At 43.8% G+C, this 26511-nt stretch overlaps 1 protein-coding gene across 4 annotated transcripts in view; it reads right to left on the reverse strand.

Annotated features, from left to right (window-relative positions):
* Positions 1-1956: 1956 nt before the first annotated feature.
* Positions 1957-26511, reverse strand: part of tafa5l (TAFA chemokine like family member 5, like) — a 33927-nt gene continuing 9372 nt past the window's right edge. Inside the window, exons 2-5 of one of the 4 annotated variants that reach the window (XM_040193892.2) lie at positions 24916-25065; positions 15693-15820; positions 6496-6538; positions 1957-4938 (exon numbers count right to left, since the gene is read on the reverse strand). In XM_040193892.2, the coding sequence (XP_040049826.1) occupies positions 6515-6538; positions 15693-15820; positions 24916-25065 (302 nt within the window). In that variant the 3' untranslated portion in view covers positions 1957-4938; positions 6496-6514. Of the gene's footprint in view, positions 4939-6491; positions 6539-15692; positions 15821-24915; positions 25066-26511 lie in introns of all 4 variants that reach the window. The other 3 variants (XM_040193893.2, XM_040193896.2, XM_040193895.2) reach the window with 3 other exon arrangements.

The following is a 26511-nucleotide window of genomic DNA, read 5'->3' on the forward strand; positions in this document are numbered from 1 at the left end:
CAACATGCGTGTCGGCTCTCCCCAGTCGTAAGGCCACTTTCACCGAGCGGCTCTGGTTTGACATTGAGGTGTCTGTTGTAATGATAGAGAGCGAGGCTGAGGAAAATTAAATGCTCAGAACACTCCTGGGCGATGGAAGCTGCTGCTTAGGGGGCTAAGTCCGTTGATACCTTTGATTCTATTCTGCTTTTCACTTACCGTGGTTGAAGTCGTTCTGCTGCGGCTCTGCTTATCTGGAGCAGCTTGGAACTGTTGAGTGCAGTCACCTCCTCAGTGTTAGTTCTGAAGGATGGTACAACAGATTTCATGTGACAGCGGCACTTCCATTTCCCACGAGGGAAACATGCAGGTGTCTGGGCAGCATTTGAAATGAGATTAAAGAAGACTTGAATCTTGTGAATGCATTGAAAAACACAAGTGTTCACACAGGCCCTGCACTCTTTACAGGTAGGTGCGTACCTTTAATGACGATTCCCTTGCTAACCAAAGTCCCCTGAGAGTCATCACTGACAACTCATTAGCACTATGCTAAGCTAATGGATCAGTAAATAGATTTTTATGTGGACATAAATGCTAATTCGTTACACTGCAGCGCTGTTCGACGACGCTTAGTTTAGCAAACCAGCCTCAGCCTCAAGGGTGCGTTTGTGTCTCATTAAGCTCGGCCGGCGATCTATTGAGGATGCGGAGGACTCGGCGGCAAAACCGAAATAAAATGACTTGAGGCCTGCGCTGCTGAAACGCTTGTCCATCCCGGAGAGGGGAACGATATCCTACAGGACAGCCAACGATCCGACTGTCAGGTGCCATTATGTTGCGCGACAGTTGTTGCAGTTGTTGCACCTGATGAGACTTGAGACGGTGTGTTGCTCAGAAATAAAACTCTCATACAGACGTAGTGACGGTTGGCTCTTCTTCTGCTCTTGTACCACCACGTTGTTGACTACCTGTACGTGGTCAGAGCATGTACATTTAGATCTCCAATGCTTTTAAAATACGTCTCCACATACTCTTGTTAATCATCAATTACTGGACACATTCTCAATTAAAACGTTAACTGTTCATCATTATTACATTTTCCCCATTTTTTTTTGGGCATAATCTGTGCACGGCCGTTTTCTATAAGAAAAAAAGAAATTACACTACAATTAAAATGTCAGATACCTTGAACACATTGTAGCAGGAATAATGCACTTATAAGACTTTCTTTAAGCCTGCATAACTTGTGATACCATGGCCATAAGTCACGAAGAATGAACATGAAAATGAGTCAAATCAATGCTAAATATCGTATTTGCATTAAAGAAGAGTGAGGTCTGACACACATTTGGCTCTTTCTGCAGTTAGAGAAGAAAAAATGTGGTTACAGCTTCCAGCTTCTTGACAGCTCAGCTTTTTCAGCTCACGCCGCCTTCGTACCATTTGTTGATCTCGACAGCAGCCCACATGCAAAAGCCTGAGACAGCAAGACAGACATTGGAAATGGGAAGGGAGCAGCAGCAGGGCCTCGTTGAAAGAACGTCTCTGACTGAGTGGGAGTTGAGTGGGAAAACTGGCTCGGCAGCAACCACAGGAGCCACAAGTCTTCAATCTCCAACAACCAACTGGACCACATGATGTTCTTGATGACGCTGCATGTTATTTAAATGTTACACTTTCTTCCGACAAATATTAACTATTTATATTATCAAGCGTATACATTGTGGCCCACAGAAAAACACTCTCCATTGATAATATTCATGGTAGCATGGTACAACTTCGTTTAACTTTGTATTAGGTGCAAGGAGGCCATTTGTCTTCGCTGTTGGTTTCAAGAGGGAAATCTTTGAGAGCAAATTAATTTAAAACAAAGTAGGAATGCATTAGTTATTCATTGCTGGAAACTGTACTGCCTGCATGCTTTCTAGTTGCATTGTTTTGTTCTCTGCTTTCTCAAATGAACACTATTTCACCAGCGTTTTCTTTAATGAAATAAAGAAGTTTAATTTAAAAAACAGTTTCAGTCATTTTTTGTAAAATAAAACGAGATAAAACAGGGAGGATACAAAATGTTTTCCAGCCACTTCCATACCTATAAAATAAAACATTACGGAAAGCATCACCGTGGGCAAAAAACATTACAACTTTTCATGCAAATTGGGTCGAGCTATTATGAACAACAATGATTATGTCCAACATCCAAATCATTCTAATGTTTTTTTAAGGTGTGACAGAGCAAACTCATCACTTTTCTGAATAAACACCGATGTCTGGAGGGCAGCTGGTTCCAATGGTCACAACACGCTGACTTCTCCTGCTACTTTACGTAGTAAAGTGATGCCTGCAGCTGGGAGATTAACTCAAAAACTAAATGTTGGTGGTTTATGTTTTCCCCTAAAAAAAACTCTGACAGAATAAATACTAAACATTTATTTTATATTTGTTGAGCATCAATGATGTAAGAAGGTATGATCATGACGTATCATGCAAAAACACATTGTGCGTTATATTGCCGTACCTGCGCTTTGTGTGTTATTCTTCAATAACTGCACACCAGAACGTTGAATAATCCTTCATATGAACAACTAAAAACGTCGTAACGTAATGCAATATGCTGCTGTTATAAACTATTACTGAGAAGCTCACATTAAAGTACATGATACACACCGGCTTCAGAGAAAGTGTTTCCCAGTCTAATTTTAGTCTGCACAGGAACACTTTGTTCTTTCTTATTTTATTGTTACACTTTGTGTGGTGAGCTGTACTTCTGTAGTTTTCAAGCAAATCGTCATCCAAAATAAGAGGTGTGGGAAATAAAAGAACACCATTTTTACATGTAGACCCCCAAAAAGCATTTACAGGCCCATCCAGGGAGAGTCACTCTGTGCTATTTTCGTTATATATGCTGGTATAAATTCCCACCCAATTCCTTTAGACCATTTTGCAAGTAGAGGTCCAGATATTTATTGTTTCTTTTCATAGATTTAGCTAAAGTCTAGATTTAATCTACCTTTGCCGGGCTGCGCGTCCGGCTCGCCGCAGCAGTTCCTGCGTTGACAATCACTCAAAGGGGGCCTTTCATTTACGGCGACGCTGTAGATAAAGGCAGCCTGAAATCAAAAGGTACGGGATCCTGTGGAAATTGGTATTTTTATACTCACAGACCACTGCTGATCTGGAAAACAGACACGCACACACAGCCAATACACACTGCTCAGCTCCCGGGAGCGGACGCTCTCTTTATATCCTCAAACGCATACATTAAGATGGAGTTGTACACAATGTTTTAGTACAAAGAATTAAAAAATAAAAAAAGGGTGTAGACACATTAACAGGAACACCTGTGCAGAACTATTGTAATTGCCCTGAAACAAACAATTGCTATGTGAAGGCTATTTCTTTTAAGACTTTAGGGTAATTAAGTTGTGTTTCATTTTCATTGTATTTTAGTAATATCTTGGCTGGTGTTCGTGTTAATTTGTCCACCTCTTGCATTTCCTAGAAGAATGCCTCTTGTGCTTCTCCTTTGCATTACCTCTGGTTGAAATGAGACCCACAGAACAGAAAATACATTAATTGAATATATATATATATATATATATATGTATATATACATCGTTTCAAATATATCAAGCATATGAAATCATCAAATAGCACGTCCAGCTGGCCAAAACATTTCATATCAAAATATAACCAATTTAGATATGGATTCTGAATACATTTAATCACGCATGAACTGATTTTAATTACAGAGTTTAACTTACGCGTCACACTGCAGATCTGTCCCAAACCCCCCCCTCACCTTCAATATAAATATCTCTATGTACTCAATAAAACACACGAAAAGAATAGGCAATACCAGGGATTCACACATGAACATTCAAATGCAACCAACATCTGCCAAAAAATGCTTCTCTTGCCAGATGGTGAACTCTGGTCTGTCCCCAAAATATACAAGTTTATGAGTGATGCATTGGACAGGACTTATTTCACAGTGTATCTCTGGATGTGCACGCACACAAGCGCGCAGCCGAATATATTCCCACATGGAGGGATGCGAAAACACGTGCGCACAAACAAACAGACCATTAACATGAGCCAGAGGTTCACATCTGCTAAATGCTCCCGGTGGTGTGTACAAGATGTGTGAGGTTCATTGACAAAAACTAATGTTCTATCCTATGTTGGCACCACATAAAGTTATAAGCTTAGACCCTCGAAATGACCACATTTCACCATGGTGACCTCCGTCATGAAGTTAACTCATCTCTGTCGCCCCTTCTGTGACGTTCCAACAGACCTCCGTGGTTTTCTCACAACCTTCCGTCCTGTGTGTGTGTGTGTGTGTGTGCGTGTGTGTATATGCAGAGGTGTAAAGTTTCACCCGTCCGCCAAATGAGAGAAAGAATCCAAAGGACAATACGGGCTGGCTCGACCCCTGCAGAGTCATTACTCTCCAGCAGTAAGCTGTCGGCAAGGAGACTTGGCCGGAGTAGAACCCTGGACGCCCTCATGGCAGGGATATAAAGAAGATGAACGGGATCGACTTCTGAAAGACCTTCTAACAAGTCGAAGTCAAGCCACAAAGGTACAAAAGAAATCTTCCAGAAGCCGATGTCGGATAACACGAACAAAAGCAAACGTTGAGGTACGTCAATGAATATTCCACCGGCCCGCTGATCGATGCTCCTCACAGGGGTTTCAGTTCTGTGATTAGTCCACAAATTTGGTTACAGTGAAGATTCAATGCCGACGGAGGACCATGCTGCTCACTCGAGGCTCCTCAGAAGTGTCACTGTGGCGATTTGTGGAACTCTGGATTATCACTATTTATTTATTTTAGTATTGAAGGTCAAACCTGGTGTTAAGGTTGGGAATCTCGTTGGGGAATGGACACAATGTTCTGGTGTAGAGATTGATCTTTCCTTTTGTAGCACATGGATGACGACAATGAATCTGCTGAGGAACAGAGAAATAAGCCGGGTCAAAGTCACGTCAATGTCACAACATGACACTTTAACATTAACGCCACGACGATATTCATACAAGAGCAAACATCAACTACGTAAACATTTCTGTTTGGCATTTTGTTTGTCATTTGCTTCTTTAAAGTTTAATAAATCATGGCGTTGAGGATATTATTCTTGTTTTTAAACCTAAACAGAGTAATAATCAGACCAGCATCCCTGTATTCACATCGAAACAGAGCCTGACAATAAGGTTTCTTTTAATCTCTGCTCATCGGTTAGCTATATAAGAAATATCTCATATAAATATCAGATATTAATAGTAATTTATATAATTAATAATAATTAGTCACTTCCACAACGGAAACTTGTCTGACAAAAAGCAATGAAACAAGACATTTTAAAGTATTCTATGTCTTAAGGGGGCTTTTTTTGAGCATTTACAAATTATATTGTGTGAATGATTCTTTAAAGGCATCGATCCATCAGTGTATGTGCTGATATATTCCTTTTCACGTGGAATACATTTGACATGCTGGAGCTAATGACTTAATATAGCCAATCATTTGGTCAAGAAAGCCATTGCAATGATAGTAGAACGCTGCCATGAATTTGTTGTATGGATAAATCCATAAATGTTAAGACATAAAAGACTCACAGTGAGAGTGGACAATTGTGACACCCAAGACCGGCCACATAAATCATTCAGACACTTAAATATGAGTTGGCAAATCCACACAGAATTGCACAAATTCCCGGAGCAGGCAAATACATATTTATGACGCCCCCAATTCCCCCTTTCTCCCTGTCCATGATAATTGTGCGTGATTCATTTTGTTTTCTCGGTGCAAGAGGGGATATCAATCTTAGAATATTGGCGAGGAGACATAAGGCATGCAGATTCCAAATGCCTGTTTTTTTTCAGAAGCTCACAAATACTTGAGCAATGTTCTTGGAGGGAAATTTAGTTTTAATCTTATGATATTTCCTTTTTTTTCAAGGCAAAATAAAAATCTTTTTAGAAATCAAGTTATCTACGTCCATCCCACTCCTGTCTAACATCTAGCTTTTTCCTTCAGTTATTTCTTTTGTCGAGAAGCTCCTCCCAATTATATGGGTTTTATACCGTTGTCCTAAACGAGAAACTGGACAGATGAAGTAGCCGCTTCCTGTCATGTACCCACAGTGGTTCTTTTTGTTACCATTCCAACATTTCCATTAAACCACTTTGATTTCCCTTTTTCTGGTGCTCCATCAAAGCAAATGTTTACTGAGAAATAAGGGATCCCATTGTGTCGCTGGACAATTTTTTATTTCAACAGAGTGGTACTGATACACATTAGTGCCTGATTCATCGCAGGTCTGCGCTACCCGGGACTCTTAATCCACTTGGAATTAAGGCCGGGTTTCTGCTGTTGTTATTTATGCTTTCTGCATGGGCAGAACAATCAAAATGTCTAGCGTTGCTCGTGTGCCAAAGTTGACTGAAGCGAGGTTATACACTTCGTATGCAAATGAGAAGAAGTACATCATAACAGAACTCACATACTTGCTGTTTTCTCTGCATCCTACGACGGCTCCTTGGGCAAAGGCTGGAACAGAAAAGTAGAAAAGTAGAAGGTCAGAGGCCAACTTTTAATCAACTTTCTCTCGGCATATTTGCCTCAGACGCGGAGCAGCATATGTCCATTCAAAAGCACAGATGGCGTGTCTTCCAATTATATATAAGGCAAGACGATAGAAGCTGAAGGTTATTTTTTTTCCCTGCCAGTTTTTATGACCTCTGAGGACGCCGTTTTCTCTCCTCGACGAGACAATGCGAGCGAGTAATGGCTGCCTCATCATCAGCGTTAACGACTGAGAGACCTTTTTCCTTCCTCCCATCGACGGCATCACACAGACACAACATTTTTGAGCACATTTGCTACCGGGTACGCTGACAAACAGCGCTCCACTTTGTTTCTCTGCGAGCAACCACTTCTCGCCTCCTACATTCATCTTTAGGAGAGCCCATGAAAACATGCAGTTTTCCCCTTGACCGGAGGAAGCAAACGGCTCCCTGGCCTCCTTGATATTGGTGAATGAGCCACTTTTGTGTAGATAATGACTCGGCTAATCATAATCACAAAGCTAATGGTCTGTTTAGCCAATCAGAGGAGCCGAGGCGAGACGCCCGTCTGGGCAGCGAATTGGCATTCCCGGCAGCAGCCGCCGCCGCCGCTCTCCCCTCGGCTGTGCCGGGCTATCGGCAGCAGTGATGTGGACTTGGTATTCTGCCGCCCGCCGCGGGCCGTCCTCCTGCGATCAGTCGCTCCGTCTGTCTGACCGGCAGCGCCGCTGTCAAGAGAAATTCACTACTCGGAAGAGGCGCTGATCCATCACACCTCTCCAGCAGCATGTCATCTAAATGCTAAGTACTTCCACTGCATCTTTAAATCAAAACAAGAAAAGAAATCAGCACGGCGGGGTTGGAGGGAGGGAGGGATGGGGGGAGGGGTGGGGGGGGGGTTTGGACGGGATAAAAGCTTATAAGCGCACAATAGAATCTGCAGAGCAAACCATTTGCTTTTTGATTACATTCATTTTCCAGGGAGCGGAAATGTGGGAGAGGTGAAACCGGGCAGGAGGGAATGCGCACGAGGAACCCAAAGACCTTGTTACCCCCTTCAAACATACACAGAGAAAAAGAAGGGTGAGTAGATATTGATACAGACGCCACAAAGGTTCCACTAAAGAAAATAGTTCGTTGTTTGGTTTCTCTTCAAAAACCATCACAAATGCACCCTGAGCGGCTCCCTCAACAGGCCCCCGCCCCCCCGTCCTCCCGTCCCCTCCCTCGACTCCCCGTCGCAGTCGGACTCTAAGCCATCGATTGGAGGGATCTTGAAGTCGGAGCAGAGTGCTGAGGCGGCAGGAGCGGCCGGCACTATTAACTGCTCCTACTAATTAAAAGGGTAACAAGGTGAGCCCCCCCCCCTCCTCCCGGGACGAGCTATGTAAGAGACCAGGCCGGCTGTTTGATTGCCCTGCACACCGGTAAACAGAGCTCACCCCATATGGTTCACAACGCAGGAATGCAAGGACATCCGAAGCCAAACTCGTGGATGAAGGGAGAGAGCGAGAGGACGCGGGCGGCACACTAACTGCTCGCGTTGTGCCGAAATCGGAACGTTTGGACCTCTCCTCGGAGCTCGCGGCGTTTCATCGCCACTTGTAAACATCAAGCGCTGTGTGCAGAAGTGATAAAGTTCCACAGTTCAAATGAGGTGTGCTGGCTTGGATCTCTGAGTGAGCGCCGGCGGTGATTGGCAAAATATTAAAGGATTCAATTAACTTCCTGCCTTATCACCAATACAGCATATGCGAGGATCAAAGTATTTTGAAGATACAGTATGGCCTCTCATTACACAAATAAAAATCCTCAGCCGAGTTAAGCGATGCTTGCCGGGAGAAAGGAGGGAGACCCAGTGCAGGTACACCAGTGTGCCTGCGTGTTTGCTCAGTCCTCAGGGCGACGCAAAGCAGAGGCGACATATTTGGTGGTACTTCGAGCCAAAAAATTCTCATCAGCGGCCCACCCAGCCATTATGGAGGCAGGCCATCGCCGCAGCTACTAAAAACCCTTCCCCAGGGTCTCTCTGCTAACAAGCGGACTCCTGCACGGGGTTTTGTTGATTTCATCAGCTGGAGACTCAGAGGTCCCAGTCGCTAACAGCCACTGGTGTTATTAGACTAACAAGCGTAGCTGCATCCTACTGGAGACCTTGAGTGGACGCCTCATGCCCACAGCCTGATGCACAAAAGGATCCCTGCTCATTTCCTATACAATGCTATACGCAGGCACAGGAAAAGCCAATATCAATTGTTAAAAATTCAAAAGCATCACTGGGGTAAGAGTAGAAACATAATATGTTTTGAAATGTTTTGGCACTTAAAATTTGCATTCATTCATTTTCTTTTCTCTACAGGGCAGTTGCCAACTCAACACTGACATGGTATTTGATCCATACATTTCTTGCTAACATTACCGTTGAAAAGGCAGCAGTACCTTAAAAAATTAATGTCATTTTATTTTTTTATACGCAGATGAGAACAGCAGATGCTGATGTTGTACAAATAAATTCTAGTCAAGTCTAAAAGAGTAAAAGTATCCATTTTTCTAACCGAAAGAAAAAAGATGTATGAGATGAAAGGGGACCATTTGTAAAACACGGCAGTGAGCTTTTTAAAAATGTTGAGCTGTTAAGTGAATGTGTAGTAATAAGGCTAAAACAAACAAAAACACCGGCACGGTAATGAAGGTAAATTGTAGCATACAAAAGGTAAGTGTGCAAAATAGCCACTTTCTGAATTATCTCATGTATCTTGTGAATGTATTTAAAACATAAATATTAAAAAATCCCTAATATATTTATTCCATAACAACGCATCATATCTTATAAGTTGATCATGTGTTTTGTTCGTGAAACCTGCAGTGCGACGGGTTAACAAAGCTGTTAAATAAATATGGTGGAGATAAGACAACATAAAGTCCTTCATGAAATCTAATGCAGTCAAGGTCAGCATTAGATTAAATTCACACAAATCCCAAAATGATTTTGTGCTTTGCATCATGTTTTTCAGCTCTAGCGATACAGAGAGATGAATGTCGGCGTGCTGCAACAAAAAGTGAAACAGGATGTTGTTGGGAGCGCTTGAACGTGTCCGGACCGTTGATGGGCAAGCCGCTTCTCACCGGGTGCAAAGAAAACAAAAAAAAACCCTGTGTGGAAATGTGTCCTACGGTTCTGACCAATTCACACCAGACGAAGCTGCGGAGACGAGCGCTGTGCCGGGTAAAACCCACACGGCAGTTCAAAGCCTGGCGGGGACAGAACTTCTAACGGAGGAGCGCGGTAACGCGAGCCGGACGAGGCGGCGGAAGGGGGCCGTGTTCACTGGGTGTCAGACACACAGGAGGTGAGCGTGTGAGGGGCCGGTGGAACATGAACACCTTTTTAATGCCCTGTGAAGGAATGCCAGAGGCCACATTAGTGACTGCATGTGTCACTTTTCTGCAGGATGTATGTCCCTCAGCACCTGATATCACAGACGAAAAGAGGGTCTCGGTACGTCTCGATCAATCCGACCTATTTCAATACATTTTCTGCATCAGTCAACAAGCCGTCTCCACGAGACGGATGGCGGCGCCGCAGCACCTGACAAACGGATGAGCAGAAACAAAGGGAGTGCATTTCTCTCCGCCGCTTGACAAATAGGGGACCCTTTTAATGCAACTGAAATAAAGAGTGTATTTGCTTATCGAGCGCAACCTCTGCCCTCCGCCGCACGTGCGTCGCCTGCGCGTCAGTCGTTTTATAAACGCACGTCCCAAGGCGAAGCGGCTGGCTACAATATGTTATCCCCGAGGATCCAGAGGGAGGCTGTCAGATAGAATATGACAGGAGCAGCATCGCTACACGAACAGCAATGTGAGTGAAAGCCTGGAGCCAGTAAGACACAAAGCAGACACGCAGGAAGTGCTCTTTTGCTTTTTGTCACAGAACGCATGGTGGTGAGGTCTTTTACAGTAGACTTCTTCTGATTTCAACCCTTTGCTGCTGAAATACATTCTATTACTGGTGCGCGGTAGTTGGAAAGTACTTTGCCGGTGCTCAGAATTGAATAATTTCGACCGAAAGCACACCTCGCATAGCCAGCAAATCGGATATTTGGAAATGCTCTGGCCTGATTTCTCCCATTCATTTGGAAGCTGCAAACATTTCTGTAATTTCCAGTTTGGATTTCCTCATTAATATTTCCCCACTGTGTTGGAAACAAGACCATTGACAAAATATCCTTTTACCTGCGACACATTTTCAGTATGCATCCTTCAGAGCCGTCAGTGTACACTGTAAGGAGCAATAATTGAAGAAGAAGCAACCTACTCTACGTCTCCTAGCATGCCTTTTATTAGGTCTTAATAGATGCTGCTGGGCACAGCGCTACATCGCCTAATCAAAGGGATTTCATTTTTCTGGTCCACCTTTATCTCAGCGTGGCATCTCACTGAAGATACGAGTCTGAAGGCGGCAATTTATTCTGAAAGCACATAAAAGATACGAGTTAAGGCACATGTAAAAAAAAAAAACTAAGGTTAAAGGAGGCTAGAAAAGCCAAGAGGTTACTAGAGGAACTCGTGAAAGGCATCTTGAATTTTCGGCGTCGTAGGTGTGAATGGTTTTTGACAGACGGAGATCTGCTGGGAGGTCACAATGAAATCACGCTCACTAATAAAGGACTGTGGCAGCATCCAGGCCTTCAGCTTTTCTGAACTTGCTTAGTTTAATGGCGACTGCAGATTTATTGTTTTTCATTGGCACGCAGTGGGCACAGGTGGTTTCAAGCGCGGTTCGAATCTAATTTGTTGTTTAAAACATGAACACAAAAGCTCTTAAGATAATGCATTAGTAAAGGAAAGGAACCGCTGCTTCTGGTTCACTAATGTTTTCTGTCTAGACTGCTTGTTGCATCAGCAGCATGAAAGCATTATATATATATTTATATTTCTTTTCATGGGGTTTGTTGCAATTAATTTCACACTATCCCCCTGCTTGTTGCACAGTTTAAAACAACTCACTGCAATAAAGTAAATGCCTTAATGCCAAAGGACATTTGGGACATTGTTAAACCTTATTGCTTACTATTTGTTCTCACTTGGACACCACATCCTTTCTCCTCCTCCACACTAACGATACCAAGCCACCCGCAAATCTGTCATGCCCGCTCTCCGACCTCGGCTAATCAACAATTCATTTTAAAGAGGCGCACACAAACAGTTGCTGACAGAGCCTGCGGGCGCGCTGTGTTGACTTTGAGGAGCCAGCTCATTAGAAGTCTGTCTCTGGTCGGACGGGCTGCCAGCAAAGCAGTGACCATGGCGACGCATCACTTGGCTGCGTGGTTCGTCGTACACATTGACGCCTTTATAAGCGAGCTGCAAGCGGGCGCAACACAACGACACTCTTCCATTTGTTTTGCTCGTCGGCATCACATTTGTAACATTCTCTCTGTCACTCATCAGGTGCACCTTTAACATCCTTGTGCGAATCAAGATTTTGTGCCATATATATGTTCTTCTGTCAAAAGACTTGCAGATCTCGCTGGTTGTGCTGTGTGTGTGTGTGTGTGTGTGTGTGTGTGTGTGTGTGTGTGTGTGCACGTGTTCTTTTCAGTTTAAAATTCTGCTTTATTTTGGCAAAAAAAGACCTCCCAACTGCAACTGTTCCTTTTCTCTCCAGACCACCAGCTATGTGGGTATGTATGTCGCTGTGTGGGTGTGCAGCAAGATTTTTCCTTTTCCAAGTCACTGTCAAACATCGACTGAGCGAATCAATACACATCGCAGTCCGAATATGAAGGTTGTCCAGAGCGTAACTCTCATAGTTTAAGCTCTCTGGAAAGCCAAGAACATAATACTTAGGAGTTAATAGTCTCCTCCTGCCTGCTCTCATTCACCTGAAAGTATGGAAAACGTTTAACTTGTCTGTCTGGCCACGGACACGCCCGGCTGTGCTCTTGTGTAACCCAAAGTGGTCACCTCCTCCCCTCGCCTCCCCTCGCCTCCCCTGCCGCCGCGTCAAGTGCATGAAGCCGACCTGATAGCACCCGACCCAGTCTGCTCAAATTGCGCCTTCCACCTCGGAGAATATCATATGTAGGCCCTTCAGCGGCTCACTAGTGAAGACAAATTGCCAGTCTATTTGGGGGGAGGAGGGCGGGCGGTGGGGGGCTCTTGAGCGGGGTTCATATTCGCTGGCAGTGGAGAGACGGCTGCATATGCAAACTCCATTAGCAGGTTGGGCCGGAGTGTGTGACCCGGCGGTGCCACCGTGAGCTGTCAGCGTAGTTTAGTTACTTCATCCCTCTATCGATACACCAGGTTGATGTTTCTATTAAGACGTTTCATTTTATTTATATATTTATTGTTCACATTGTTAGAGTTACACACGCAAAGCCTTTAGAACAAACTCCCCCAGTTGATTTTTTCATTTCATGCTGTCTTAGAGGTCGTTAGAATTTTCATTAAAATGTTCAAATGAACCATTTAATTAAATCCACCTAAATTAAAATGACTAAAATAACTTTTTGTTTTGAAGTTCTCAAAACTGAAAAAAATGAAGGTCTAATCTAATGAAATATTCATTCATAGTTCATAGTTTCCCCCTGAAGGAGCAGCCTGTGGCAGTAATTGGAGATTCATTGCATACATTCAGTGGGTGGAGGAGTTGGCGGTTAAAGTTTAAAAGTCAAGAATTTTGGCACAGAGCTTCTGCAATTGGCAGCAAATAATCAATATAGTGTAAAGACCTCTAACAACAAGTGTTGTGTTGGATGAAGTAAACAACTTCAAACCTTCAAATGTAAAGTTTGTCTTTAGGGGGCACTGGAGGAAAGGTTACATCCCGACCATGGATCTTCATATTATTATTATTATTTACATTTTGTTTTTGCTCTGTCTTATATAATATAATTGTTCTCATCTGTGTTAACTAACCAGTTACACACAGTTAATATCACATGAAAGTTGTTGGTTTGCTCAGTAATTTACACAAACACTATATGCAATGGGAGGAAATATACTCATTCATGCGACGGTAGAACGTTGGAATTAGAGGGCCGCTGACCAAGCTGCTGACGAAATGAGAATAATAATGTGTTGGAACGTCGCAGAGCTTGTGAAAATGAGATGTTAACGCCGATGGGCCACGTCAGTACCCACAACGTGTCAGAATCATTTGATTAACATTTCACTTCCTCTGCTGCTTATCTCAGCGTCGCGTTGTAGCTACAGGTTGTGAGCAGTAATTAGGCTGCCACACAGAACTGAAGTGTTTCTCTCAGCGCTCAGAATACAAATCAAAATTGGATCTTTAAGTCATTTTGAACCTTGCTCACCGTACACTCGTTGGAAGCTTTAGATTTTATAATCTTATACTGGATTTAAACTTGATGAACAACTATCAAACCGCGATCCCGTACGTGTTTAACAGATCTCAGCAGTACGACATATGCTTTATTAGATGCATGATTTGCCCACCGTCGGGTACATTTGTCAATTTAATTCACTGGCTATCTCCACCTACGCCGCCTCCGCCTCCGCGCCGCCGCGTGGATAATGAGTGCAGCCATTATTAGCTTTCAGAAACCCACGTTGTCACACTGAGTGCTCCCATGTAATGTAATTACGGGCATGCGAAGACAGGTGCTCTGACAATTAGAACTCGCCCTCTTCACTCAAGATACTTGCACAGAGGCGCGTCCGGACAGAGGTTGGCCAGTGGTCGGGCAGCAAAGTAGCCCTCAACCCCCCCCATCCCCCCTCCCCACACATCTCTCTACTCCAGCCTGATCAAGCTTCATAGATTTCTCATTATTTATCTCCCAGGATGTGCTAACCCACATTTCAGGTCTCACAACAAATACCTCCCAACACCCGCCTTTTTCCCGCTGCCAAAAGCCTCCGTACCACCTTCCAAAAACAAACCAGAGCAAAGAACACAGCATCACTTGTGATTAACTTCTGCAGTGAAAATCTCTGCGGCAACATCCTACCGAGAATATGCAGTGGAACAAAGAAAATCTACATTTTCTTCATTTTTTGTGTGTAAGCAAAACACTAACCTAAGTGTGCTGTCAGGGCAGATTACGGCACGATGGGAATGCGTGCATGAAATGTGACGCAGCTGCCCAGGGCTGCCGGGCGGAGGAGGCGGAGGAGCGAGAGAGATAAAGACACAGCAAGTGAGGGAGATAAAAGGAAGCGAGAGGGAAAATCAAGAGATGCAGTCACAGGTTGACCTTCGGCCTTGTGTACCTGATGCTGAGGACAGCAGTCTCTCCGGCTCCTGATCTACCCTGTCATCTCCTGTTTTTCTTTGTTTATTCACCCCACTCTTTCAAGCTTTCAAACATTCACATTGGCTCTTCTTCTATAGTGGCACAATAAAGTAAAGGATCAAGTGAACCCTTGCTCAGATGGCTATCGTTCGCTGGCTTTGTACATCCTGAATCAGATGCAATCACAGAGCAAAGCCTCAGTCAGCAGCACTGCGGCGTTGGCAGCTCTGAGGCATTGGATGCATGTTGCACTGTTAAGAGGAGCCTACAGAGGACCAGATGACACCATATTGGAGGCTTTAAAAATGTAACATGTCTTGTGTTCATTTAAATCTTTTGCAAAGTCAGGGAGAGGTCATTGACTGTCGGCTAAAAGTATTTTTATCCCGCTGATGCATGAAATGTTGGATATATAGCGTATACAGCAATTCAAAATGATTCATTGGAATTGGGAGAATATTCTGAAATTCGGAGTACTCCTAGTAAGATATAAGGTATTTCATTTAGCTGGTAAATAAAAAAACACCATGAAATTTGGTTTGAATGCTGTCGATGCTAATGAGGTACCAGGACATACATCCTTTATGTATTGTCGAGTGGGGTTTATTATCCTCTGGTTAGAGGATTTAAAAGAAGTGGTACCCACAAATTTAGTTGCTTTGATTTCTGCCCAAAATGACGTTGTGAATTATAATCAGTGATTTTCAAGCCAGGGAAAGCAGTTTAGCATCTGTTTTCTAATCACCGGGACGGAGCACCAACGCAGTCTTTTAAACTGGGTGGCTGTCCTCTGTTTGTAACTGCGCTGAATAAATGTGTGCGATTAAATTAAGACGTTCACTTCTTCTTCTTCTTCTTGTAAATTACCGTGACGGTCTTGATGCGCCCGCTGCCCCTGGTGCAGGTCCAGCCGGATCGGTTGAACAGGTAGCTGCAGACCTCCCCCTCCAGGCAGGGAGCCATCTCACACCACTGACGGCTCCGCACGATTCGCGCTGGGGGAGTGAAGGAAAAGAGGGCAGAAGAGGCAAGTTAGACTCGCAGAGAGAGACTTCAAATTGTCCACCCTTTTCTCTGCTCACCAGACATAAAAAAAGGTTCTTCGTATGTTGACGTGTCTAAAAGCATGTAGTATTTTAATGGGGTCGTTGTTGAACCCCCATGTATGAATCGCCGGTGGTAGTAACCTTTACAGACCAGATGGCGGCACATAAATTACTCTCATGTTAATGCTAGCTTTCACTGCAGCTGCGAGGTCAGATGGTTTCTTCCTTTTGACATTTTGCAGCACTTAATACTACTCCTGAAAGCTTGTTTTGTCTAATTCTAGGTAAAATGTTCCAGTTTCGAAAGTTATTGTCCAATTTAACATTTGATTTATTTTTCCTGAAGTGCCGGTGAGCAATTTGATCTACAACGTGCGAGGGAAAATACACGTGGTGGTTTGTGCATCTGTGAGCTGTTCAAGTGTTTTGATGGTGCCTGTCTGTCTCCGATGAAGGCAAGAAATTGTGTAAAGTATATCAAAATACTATTTTTGAGGTGATGAGAGGAAATGGCTGGAATGGCAAGCATGCAGACCCCCCCGACAAGTAAACAAGGAAAACGATCAACGTTTGCAACAGAACAGCGGTGCTATAATTGGAACTGCTCTGAATTTCTGGAGATATAATGATGGCATGAAATGTTCCCTTTTCCATTTAGTTTTCATGTTGTCATTTGCATTGCATTCACGTTACACACAACAATGTGGTGTGATCATTGTTTTCTGCAATAAATCAGAAATGTCCTTCTGCAAATTATACATAACATTCTACGGCGTTGTACGTTTTAGGAGGAAAAGATCTGCAGGGAGAATTACTTTTATCTGGATGTTGGGCAAAGGTGTTAGTGTATATGATAACGCTTAAACATGTTGCCTCTCAGGTTTCGGCCTGCTAATGCATTTGCACAAATTGTATAGCAGTAACTTTTTCAAAATGCAGATTAAAGAGGTGGATCACAGATTAGAAAGGCATCCGGTCTCCCTAAAACTTGCTGCAGCCATCGTCAGAGCGAGAGCCACCGGTGCTCTTCTTCTCCCTCCCTCTGCAGTCTCTCTGCATGACATTGAATTAGCATTCGCCTGTAGTCGATGCTGATAAGCTCTGATTGTTCTTTACACAGCGTGCAAAAGCAACACCAAAAGGTTATCGGCTCTCTGCGGACCTGGCCGGGGCCGCCGCTCCTGCCTCCACCCCGCGGCCCCCCTCGGGGCGACGCATTGTGGAACGAGGTAACGCGGTCGGCAAATTGAAAGAGAGGAGCACAATTCTTTGAATGTCCGCTGGCGAGCCGAGGGAGCGGGAGAGAGGGGGAGGGACGGAGGAGGAGCTGTGGCAAAGGAGGCCTTGTGACATTTTGCTGTTAGGTATTCCTGGTCCAGGCCTTGTTAACAGTCCGAAATGGCTCTTTGGAGTCTCACATCCGACTGCTGCTCCGCAATAAAGATCCGTCATCTTGTGGTATTTATTAAACGATCCCCGAATGTAACTGTAAGCCCACACACACACACAATTATCTGTCTGTAGAAATAAAGCCATTCTATCATGAAATAATAGATATTGACACACTGGAGGAGGAGCCATGTCTTTGCACCGATGGTGCAGTAAGGCAGCAGTGGAACAAAACAATGCAGAAACTTGTCATCTCATGGCACCCAACAAGCTGAGGTAAATATTCAACTCGGCTTCACCCTGCGTAGAGGTTCCTCGGCAGGCGGGCGGGAGAAAATCTAAAGTGACCTTGCTCTTGACACAGCAACATGCGGTGGCGAAATTTTCATTTTCACAGCCATCCGTCAGGCGCAACAAAGCGAAGATTTATCAGCCAGTTGCAGATGTAGTTTTGACTACATTACAGGGGGAGCAAAACTCAATTTCCAGGGGCACAGAATAAAAAAAGCTGAGCTGGCAGAGTGGCGGGATTGCTGACTAACCGTGGAGTGCATCAGCCCAGCCAGCAGGAGGCTGGCGAGAATAAATGCTGCTGCCACAGCGTCGGGTCCTCGGTAACTCGCCCTTGTTACTTTCTCAATGCCATCCACGGCAGCGCGACTTGATCTACGAAGACTTGATAAATTTCTCCCGATGCCGTGAACCGCGCGGAGCGTTCCCTTGCAGCGTTGGTTGGGATTAGAGCGTTGCCGTGACAACTTCGTCAACATCAGGCAAAAAAACACAAGCAGCTGCAAAACGGCAACGCTTGAGTTTAGCTTTCCGCTCGTCCCTATCCATCAAACCCATCCGTCTAATATGTTGGCACACGCGATTATGGGAGCATTTAAAAAGCTTATAAAGTACAACCACCCACACGCACAGCAACAACATCCCAAGTAGACTTTAAGCCTCGGAGCGGAAGATGCATGAAAAATATCTGTCTGCTGCTATTTTTCCATCCAACAGTATCATTTACATGCTGCTATTATGCAAACGGCGGAGAATCATTCTGCTTTTATTATGATAAGTGTCTGTTTGGATATGATTTCAGGGCCTGTTTGAAATGGTGGCGGCGTGCTGAAGCAGAGGTGAACCAGCTGGATGTAGTGATTGGAAGAGAGAGACAGAGACAGAGAGAGAGACAGTCTGGTTTGACACCCGGGTGGCCTGTCCTGTTGCAGGAATTGTCGGAAGGCCCACCCAGGGAGCGTGGACGTCGAGCCATGCTCGTCAGCTGCCAGGGTCCCTGCTGGGCTACGGATTCTGGACCTTCAACCAGATCACACGTAAGACCATCTGTCCCCCCCCCGTGCTCAGTGCCAAGCCCTTCCCTCCACAGCACAACACTGCACTGCCAGACGAGACTCGGCCCGTGAGGCCCAACAGTGAGTCTGATGTAATTCTGCCTCTGCAGAAGTAAAACATAACATCAAATTTTCACCAAAGCCACAGGCAGCTCATGTAAAATGCATCCAGATGAGGTACAAACAAAAAGAGACAGTTTCAGAAATGTAGGAAAGAGACGAAGAGCGTTGAAGAGACGATGCAGTGAAATAGAGCACGCAACCAAACAATAAATTGTGTGTTACCTCTGGTAATTTCATAATAATTCTGATGCTTCTATTGCCAAGTATCCAACGAGATTTGCTAACTAGCTCAGCTGGGCACCAGAAACACTGTCGCAGCTTTCAACAGGCTTTCTGGCTGATGTTAATTAAGCTTCAATAATGGATCAATTTGTAGCGGCCAGATTTTCAGCCCTCTGTCCACGACGCTGCGCAACCTGCTACTAGAGCCCCGATGGTGCTTCAGTTCTAATTATGACAACAGAACAATCTAAAATTAAAATAGTTTTAAACCCAGCCAGCAGCAGAATGACTCAATACTTCATCCAGACTGTGAGTTTCTGTTCAGCAACCGTCTGAATTACAGAGTTTCTGTTGCATTCGTATGGGCTCGTTTTGAAGATGGCTTAGCTTTTATTTTTATGTTTATCGAGCTTGTAAAACAAGACGTTACGTAGAACAGATTTTATAATCAGTAAGGAGGAAACTCCAAAAATGTAGTTCATTCTAAAAACATTTTGTTATTGAAATGTTGCTCTGTGGGAAATATTATGCCAGATATATTGATTCTTTTTTTTACAGCGTGATAGGGCCGGAAATCAGTTCTCCCCGTACTTTTTTGTAATTAGTGTCAAGCTGTTGCCAATAAGAATAAATTCTGTGTCCAACTGGGCAAGAAGTGTTGACACTGATGGCAGCTTCCCTGCAATGGGAAATAAAACTTGCAGACAAACTAATGAAGAGATTTACAATCTGTTAGAGAAGACAAACTCAGCAAGTCATTAGTGGATGTAGGTGTTGCTTTGCAGAATAAGTGCTGTGAAATGTATATTATGCTGATTTTGAAGAGAGACAATATGTAAACATCACGGGAGTGTGGAGTTTTCAAAAGTCTCTAATAAAATCTTTTGTCAAACAACTGTCTGCTTCTCTCTGCAGATGAGGTCAACAACTCTTTCAGGCCGTGTGTCTGAATTATATATCTGAATAAAAGCTTTTCTCTTGCTTAATATTTCAACATCACCTTTCCGTCTCTTTCGGCGTCCATAACCGCTGCGTGCACGTGTGAAAGCAGGAGCTTGCAGCCGCCACGTGAACCTCCTCCCCGCAGCCGGCACGCTCTCTATCACTGTGGCCATCAGGCTTCATACAATTACAGTGCGATGTGGTGGCATAGCAACAACGGGCCGCGGGAGCGGGAGAGAGCCAGGGAGCAGATTAGAGTGAGAGCCGGGTGACAAGCGAGAGAACGCACATAATCCTCCTGTGTACAGTCTGCACTAAACCTGCACAGCAGTGACACAGACGCACAAAAAATAAGAAGGAAAAAGAAAAAAAGAGGCTGTCTTGTTTCTGTGTTGAAAAAGACTTAAGAGAAAAAGTTGTTGCAGAGTGAGGAACTGCTCCGTGAATTAAAACAAATGCGGAATAACGCGAGTAAACACGTCATGCTGCAGGAACGATGCAGCCGCCATCTGGCGATCAATTCTCGGGTAAGTCGCATCATACTTTATTCGCTGCGGGGATAAGGTAAGCTCGTCGCCATGTCTTTATGAAAGTGCAAATGCTAGCAGGATAAAAAGGGAGATAACAATATTTGTCCAACTGTCTCCTTCAAGGCACCAGCTGCACGCTGTCCTCCCCAAGGGCGACATCATACGCAAGTTCATTACAGGAAACAGCAAAGAACTCGAGCTTTTGATGGGGATTATAATTGTGCAGATAAATCCACTTTTAACTCACTGCAAACATGGTCGAACATCAGCATATCAGTATGATAAGTGGCACTTGTTCCATTCAGCTAACATAATGCTGCGATATCCAATGTGACGTACATTCCACTGATGCCTTTTGCTGTTTGTAATGCAAGAATCGCTATGCGCCAAATTGCAGCAAACCGGCTGGCTGGGAGGGACTGCTTATCAAGATTTGTTTTGAGTTGTAATCCCCCCACCACCAGCATGCCAATCACTCTAACTGGCAGTGGAAATGTTCAAAAAACGTGTTAAGATGTGGGTTTAATTTCAAATTCGGGCTGCGGCACTTGAGATAATGCATGTGACGAATGAGTAACAGGCAGATCCATTACTGCCCGCTTGTTTATCACAGTACTAATACTACAAAGTACATACTAACCGTTTCAAATTGGTACATAAGACAATAATGTACGTTACTACTTTGTACTAAAAGCAAATAATAGGCTGTAACCGTTTGCAGACGGATTGGCAGCTTGAAAGGCAATCAATAAAATCATTTAAAGGGGACATATTATGCCCTTTACCCACATGTTGATATGTCCTCTGTGGTCTGAATGAAATGACTAAAATATAATCTGGGGAAAATACCACAAGGGTCATTGTGAACGGCACCCTTTTCAGCCTGCCAAAACCACTCTGCTCAAAATGAGCAGTGGTCTTAATGCTAATGAGCCGGCTAACCCCCCCCACCCCCCCAAAAAATAAGGATAGCAACACTGAACAAGATAAATGCACATGTAGGCGAAACAAGCAGGCAGGTCAGACAGCACATCATGCTTGCACACCTTGGCAACAAGCCAATCCGTAAGGTCACTTAGGTTACTTGAAAGATACGTGTGGAATATTCATAATATGTCTCCTGTATGAAAAAAGGAGTGAAGGGTTCGGAGGCTAATTCAACCAGAGATTGTAATTGCGATTCCTCAGTGGTTCTTCCGTGGCATATGATTCTACACTGCACCCATGTATTATGCGGTTAATGCGTGCACGTCATATGAAACTCTGAGCCGCTGTCGTGTTGGCCATGAGTCAGCCGGAGTAGAGATTGCGTCATCTCAATGGGATGGTTCAGTAAAGGCTAAATCATAATTTTAAGAAGTGTGCTGAAGGATGCACATAAGGGGAAATCTGGCCCATAGGAACCGGCCTTTAATTCTGTCACTTCTCCAGTGTGTACGAAAAGACATGTATACAGTCAGAGTGTGTAGTTTGGTCTGAAGTCTGAAAGCAAATGAATTGAGTCAATACGTCGGTGGGAGCACTGTCCATGGTGCTGATTCTGGAGCTGTCATTTACATTTATTCAAGTACTGTACTTAATTATAATTATGAGGTTATTTTCCATTTTCTGCCATTTAATACTTTTACACCACTACATATAAAATAAAAATATTTCCATTAACATATGTAAAGATCCAATGAACATATTTAGGTACTTTACAGGTTGACATTATTAATAATACTAATAATTCAAAAATGTAGACATATGATGTAATATTAGAGATTAAGAAAATACTTTATTGTTCCGCGGGGTTACCTTTGGATACAATATATTTATTTTGAGTACATTATTTGAATACCACTTAATTAGATGGGAGGGGCAATAAGTTATCTTATCTTGTCAGCATACAGCTTCACCTGCTGTCAACAAATAGTCTGAGTATAATACGAACTTGTCAGTCCTGCTTTGGTAGTGAGATGGTTGTAGGCAAGTCCTTTTATCTCCAGCATCCCGCGTTTGATTCTCTTGTTGGGATTTTCGTGTCTTATGATTACACTCTCTCCCTCCTTATTATCAGCTGTTATTATGTTACTACAGCAAAGAAAGATGCACCTTGAAGACATTCTGTATTATGTATTAATGTTATTCTTCCTAACTGCCTCACCTTCAAGTTTTTTTCTTCTTTCATCACGAGATCCGTATCACTCACCTTCCTAAATCTCCAACGCATCATTCCGTCAGCGACTCTCCATCTCATCTTGTTGTTTGTTTCTTCTTTCCCTTTGTTTGTTTTCTTATATTAGTCCGGCTTTATTAGACGGTGAGTGTAAATACAGCCATGGGGGAGTGAGGTAGGGTAACATCATGCAAAGAAGATCCCCCACTGTAACTGAAAGGGGAACTTTCATGCATCAATTCCTCTCTATCACTTTACAAATCACCCCGAACAAGAGCTGCATGTGTAACTGGACTTGGTCTCTTGGTCTGGAGGAGTTTTTCTCTGGCAGTCAGACACTGCTGAAAGCTCTTTTTATGGCTATCTTGGTATTGGTGCATTACCCACATTACCCACAGAGGGAATTTACATTCATTTGTAAAGTGTGGAGTGCAAGACCACACCAATTTGCTATGGGACAGAAAGGACACGACTACCTGATATTATCTGCAAAAGGGAAATGCATTGAAATTGCAAAGAATGCTATAATCCCCGAGCAGAAAAGGTCATAATTAACGGACTAAAGAACTTTAAAAAAGAGGAATTAATTCCAAGTTAATGAAAAGCAAACCAGGTGTTGAATCGACATTAAAGTAAAAAAAAAATCAGAAAAGTCATGTAAACACACATCTCATCTCAAGACAGAGCTCGTGCCCTTTGATTAATCACGACAGTCAGTCCGCATAAATGGTCCAACTTTAATTAAAGGTCAGTCTTGTATATCCACACATCTCAGAAAGGCAGAAGTGCACTCCTGCTGCTGCAGTGAATGAGTTATATTAAGGTGTCCCAGAGGACAGTGAGCCCTTGCTGCGCTAATAACTGTTCAGGGAAAACCACCGGAAAGCAAAGCCTCAGTGAGAGACACAAAGGAATAAAGGCGTCTATAAGTCGGTCAATTTTGGTTTATGTGCTAAGGGGGACAGAAGGGGTATTCATTCAACAGTGTTACTGAACACACCCTGAGATAAAAGGTCAGAGAGGAACTTCCACTTTAAAGCCTCGTGATGATGGACGCCGTTTTCGGTTGTCAGCAGAAAGCCCCTTAAACGAGCAACAGGTTGCGTCTTTAATGCACAGGCTATTAATGTAGTGTAGGGTGCGGCGCGGCGGGAAGCCAGAAATAATCAATTTCCTGCTGCTGTAATCATAGCGCTCTGTAAGTTAATTAGCATATGCCGCGGAGAGGCGTCTGTGGAGCGGTGGTTAAAAGCAGCGTGGCGACAGTGACACAGTCTCGTGTCGGGGATATTAGATTAAGGCTAACATGAGTCATTGCGCAATGAAACTAATGGTGCATCTGATACATTTGAGATCCGATCAGAAGCACAGATGGACTTCGCCTCGGCGGTCTTATCATCCTCGTCTCGATACTGTCCAATAACTCAGAGGAGGGGCTCCAAAGTACAGAGTTGTAAGTTATAAAGTGCATAAATGTCACGCATTCTCTTCTTTGGTGAGCAGGAGTGCATTGAAAAAACACCAGAGGAAGTGGGGAAAGTCCACATGAAGAGGCAGGGCTAATGCAGACAGCCGATCAAAAAGGGCAATTATTGATTGAAATGACATCTACGTCTGGTGTTTTGTTCCCGAATCAGCATTTTTTTTCTTTTTTTCTTCTTATAATAAGTTCTGACAAATACGTCATTGCTTCATCAAAGCATCAGAGCCACTAATCAAAGGTTCTCTTATGCTAGGTGCTATTCATCCAGGTCAATGGTCATGTATGTAGTCACCACGGAGGATTAGAGCACCACTCGTGGTCTATTCTAATGTGTCTCTCGCTGAAATAACATCAATAACATCAATAACAACTACACTCCATTCACATGTGCCCGACGCGAGGCCTTGGTGATGTGCATGAGACTCTACCATCAATAGAAATGAATAATACTTACACCTGTGCTATTCATGTTAGAACTTAGTTAGAAATGTTCTTTTTATGTCTAAATAGTTAATGAGTCCACATGATATTACTCGTAATTGTCGCTGCTGTATTTTTCTTTTAATTATGTTGACAAATTGGATGTTTATTTTGCCATTATACACTTTTTATTTGCATAGCGCTTTTCTCTATTTTTTGGCCCTAAGTCACACATCTAAAGAAGTAATGAATTAGTCCGAGGCCTCGATTCAAACTGTGGACCCCATGAACACAAACTTGAAGGCGTGTTCGCGCATTGACGGAATGTTTTTGTTCATTTACTAATCGATCAAACGGTCACTACAGCTGATACAGCGATGCCTATCATGGGAATCAGGTTGCAATGAGCGAATTAAATCACATTAAAAACGACTGATCTTTCAGGAGTTCAGCATGCATTAACCACACGTGAGGAGGCTCGTTTGACTCACCGTCTACACATGCCGGCCTCGCCCTGGTGGTGCCGGCGATCTGGCCTCTCCGGCAGGCGCAGCGGGCCGTCTGCCTTGCGATGGTGCGACGTGGGACGCTGCTGTCTCTGTTGAGCATCACGATCTCGCAGGTTCCCACCGCCAACTGGCCTGTCGAACACAGCAGCGAGGAGCAAAGTACATTGCGTTAGCAAAATGAGGGTGTAGGGAACATATTGCAAAGGAGAAGCAGGTCCACACAAGGTGCGACAACCGGCGGCCCGGGGAGACGGTCTGCAGAGGACTGGACAGTTTAATGCTCGTATTTAAAATCTCAAATGGAAAAATGTGTTCAAAGGCTTTACAAGCAGCGGGCTAGAGGGCTTCTTCACTTTTTTTTTTTGTTAGGCATAACGGCAAGTTAATAACCTACCGGACTAAAGCTCCATGAACGTGGTAAAATAAAGTTGTCGCAGAAATGATGTGCGACTGACTCGGTTGACACGGCAACAGCAGCTCGGCCTTGTCGTCCTATACGGACCAAATTTAGTACTGAAACGGCAAATGGACGGATTGTCGAAAGTCGTGATCACCTACGTAGGCACCGAGGTGTGAGTGTGCTCGCTAATCTTACATTTTCAATTCAAGCATTTCAATTCAACCACAAGGGATTACACAGAGATGGATAACAGCAAACAGCCGAGCTAAAACAATGGTGTTTTCAATGCAGAGACGTATTAAAAAGAACCCCGTGCACGGCCCATTGTGGCTTCATCGACCACTTAATGTCATGACAGCAGTTTTGTTTGGGTAAATTATTTGGATACCCAAGGCAACATATTTAATTGGGTTTTATTGAGGCCTTCCTGGTTTGTTTGGGGGAATTATTATATGTTAATTGTGTCGTGTTTTAGAGATAAACAAGCTTTAATCGCAGTAAATTGCTCAACTGTGCAGCTGCATTTGGAAGAACAAATTCAACACATTGTATCTAGATGATTTTAGGTTGTGCCTTTTTCATTTATAATCAGAGGAAGGTTTACTGCAGCCTCAAATTAACAAATCAATAGCCTGCTGGACAACTGGAGTACATCTTCTCACGGCAAGTTTGTTAATAAGCGAATAAGCGAAAGAATGTATAACTGCTCTGCTAAAGCTCCAAAAAAGGCAATCTGTAATGCCTTTGTAATGATCTGAAAAAAAGCAAAATACGTTCTTCCAGTGAAAGGCATTCAGGCCGATAAAACAGATCAGAAAACCGTTGGTGCTGCAGTTCTTGTAAGGTCAATCTGTGGCCAAACAGCCTCCTTAGCGCTGCAGTTTCTAGTCGCTTCCCGACGCCCTCAAAGGTTCATTAGGTGAGACGCTAACTGCTCCGTAGAACTAAATGCCTGTGACAATGGCAAAGGTTGATCAACACAAATGACTCATGGAACTGCCTCGGCACGACCCGAGAGGCTTCAGGAGCTTCTGGTTTCATATCAAGGCGTGTTGGAAATATTCCAGATGACGCAGGTGGTTTGGTTTGATTACGGCAGCCTTGTGACCTTTAACATAAGGTCAAGATGTCTGTGGAGAGACTGGATCCCGCACATTTGTGTAATTCCGTGACCTTTC

This window comes from Gasterosteus aculeatus, chromosome 2 (genome assembly GCF_964276395.1).
Source record: "Gasterosteus aculeatus chromosome 2, fGasAcu3.hap1.1, whole genome shotgun sequence".
In the NCBI taxonomy this organism is placed as follows: domain Eukaryota; kingdom Metazoa; phylum Chordata; class Actinopteri; order Perciformes; family Gasterosteidae; genus Gasterosteus; species Gasterosteus aculeatus.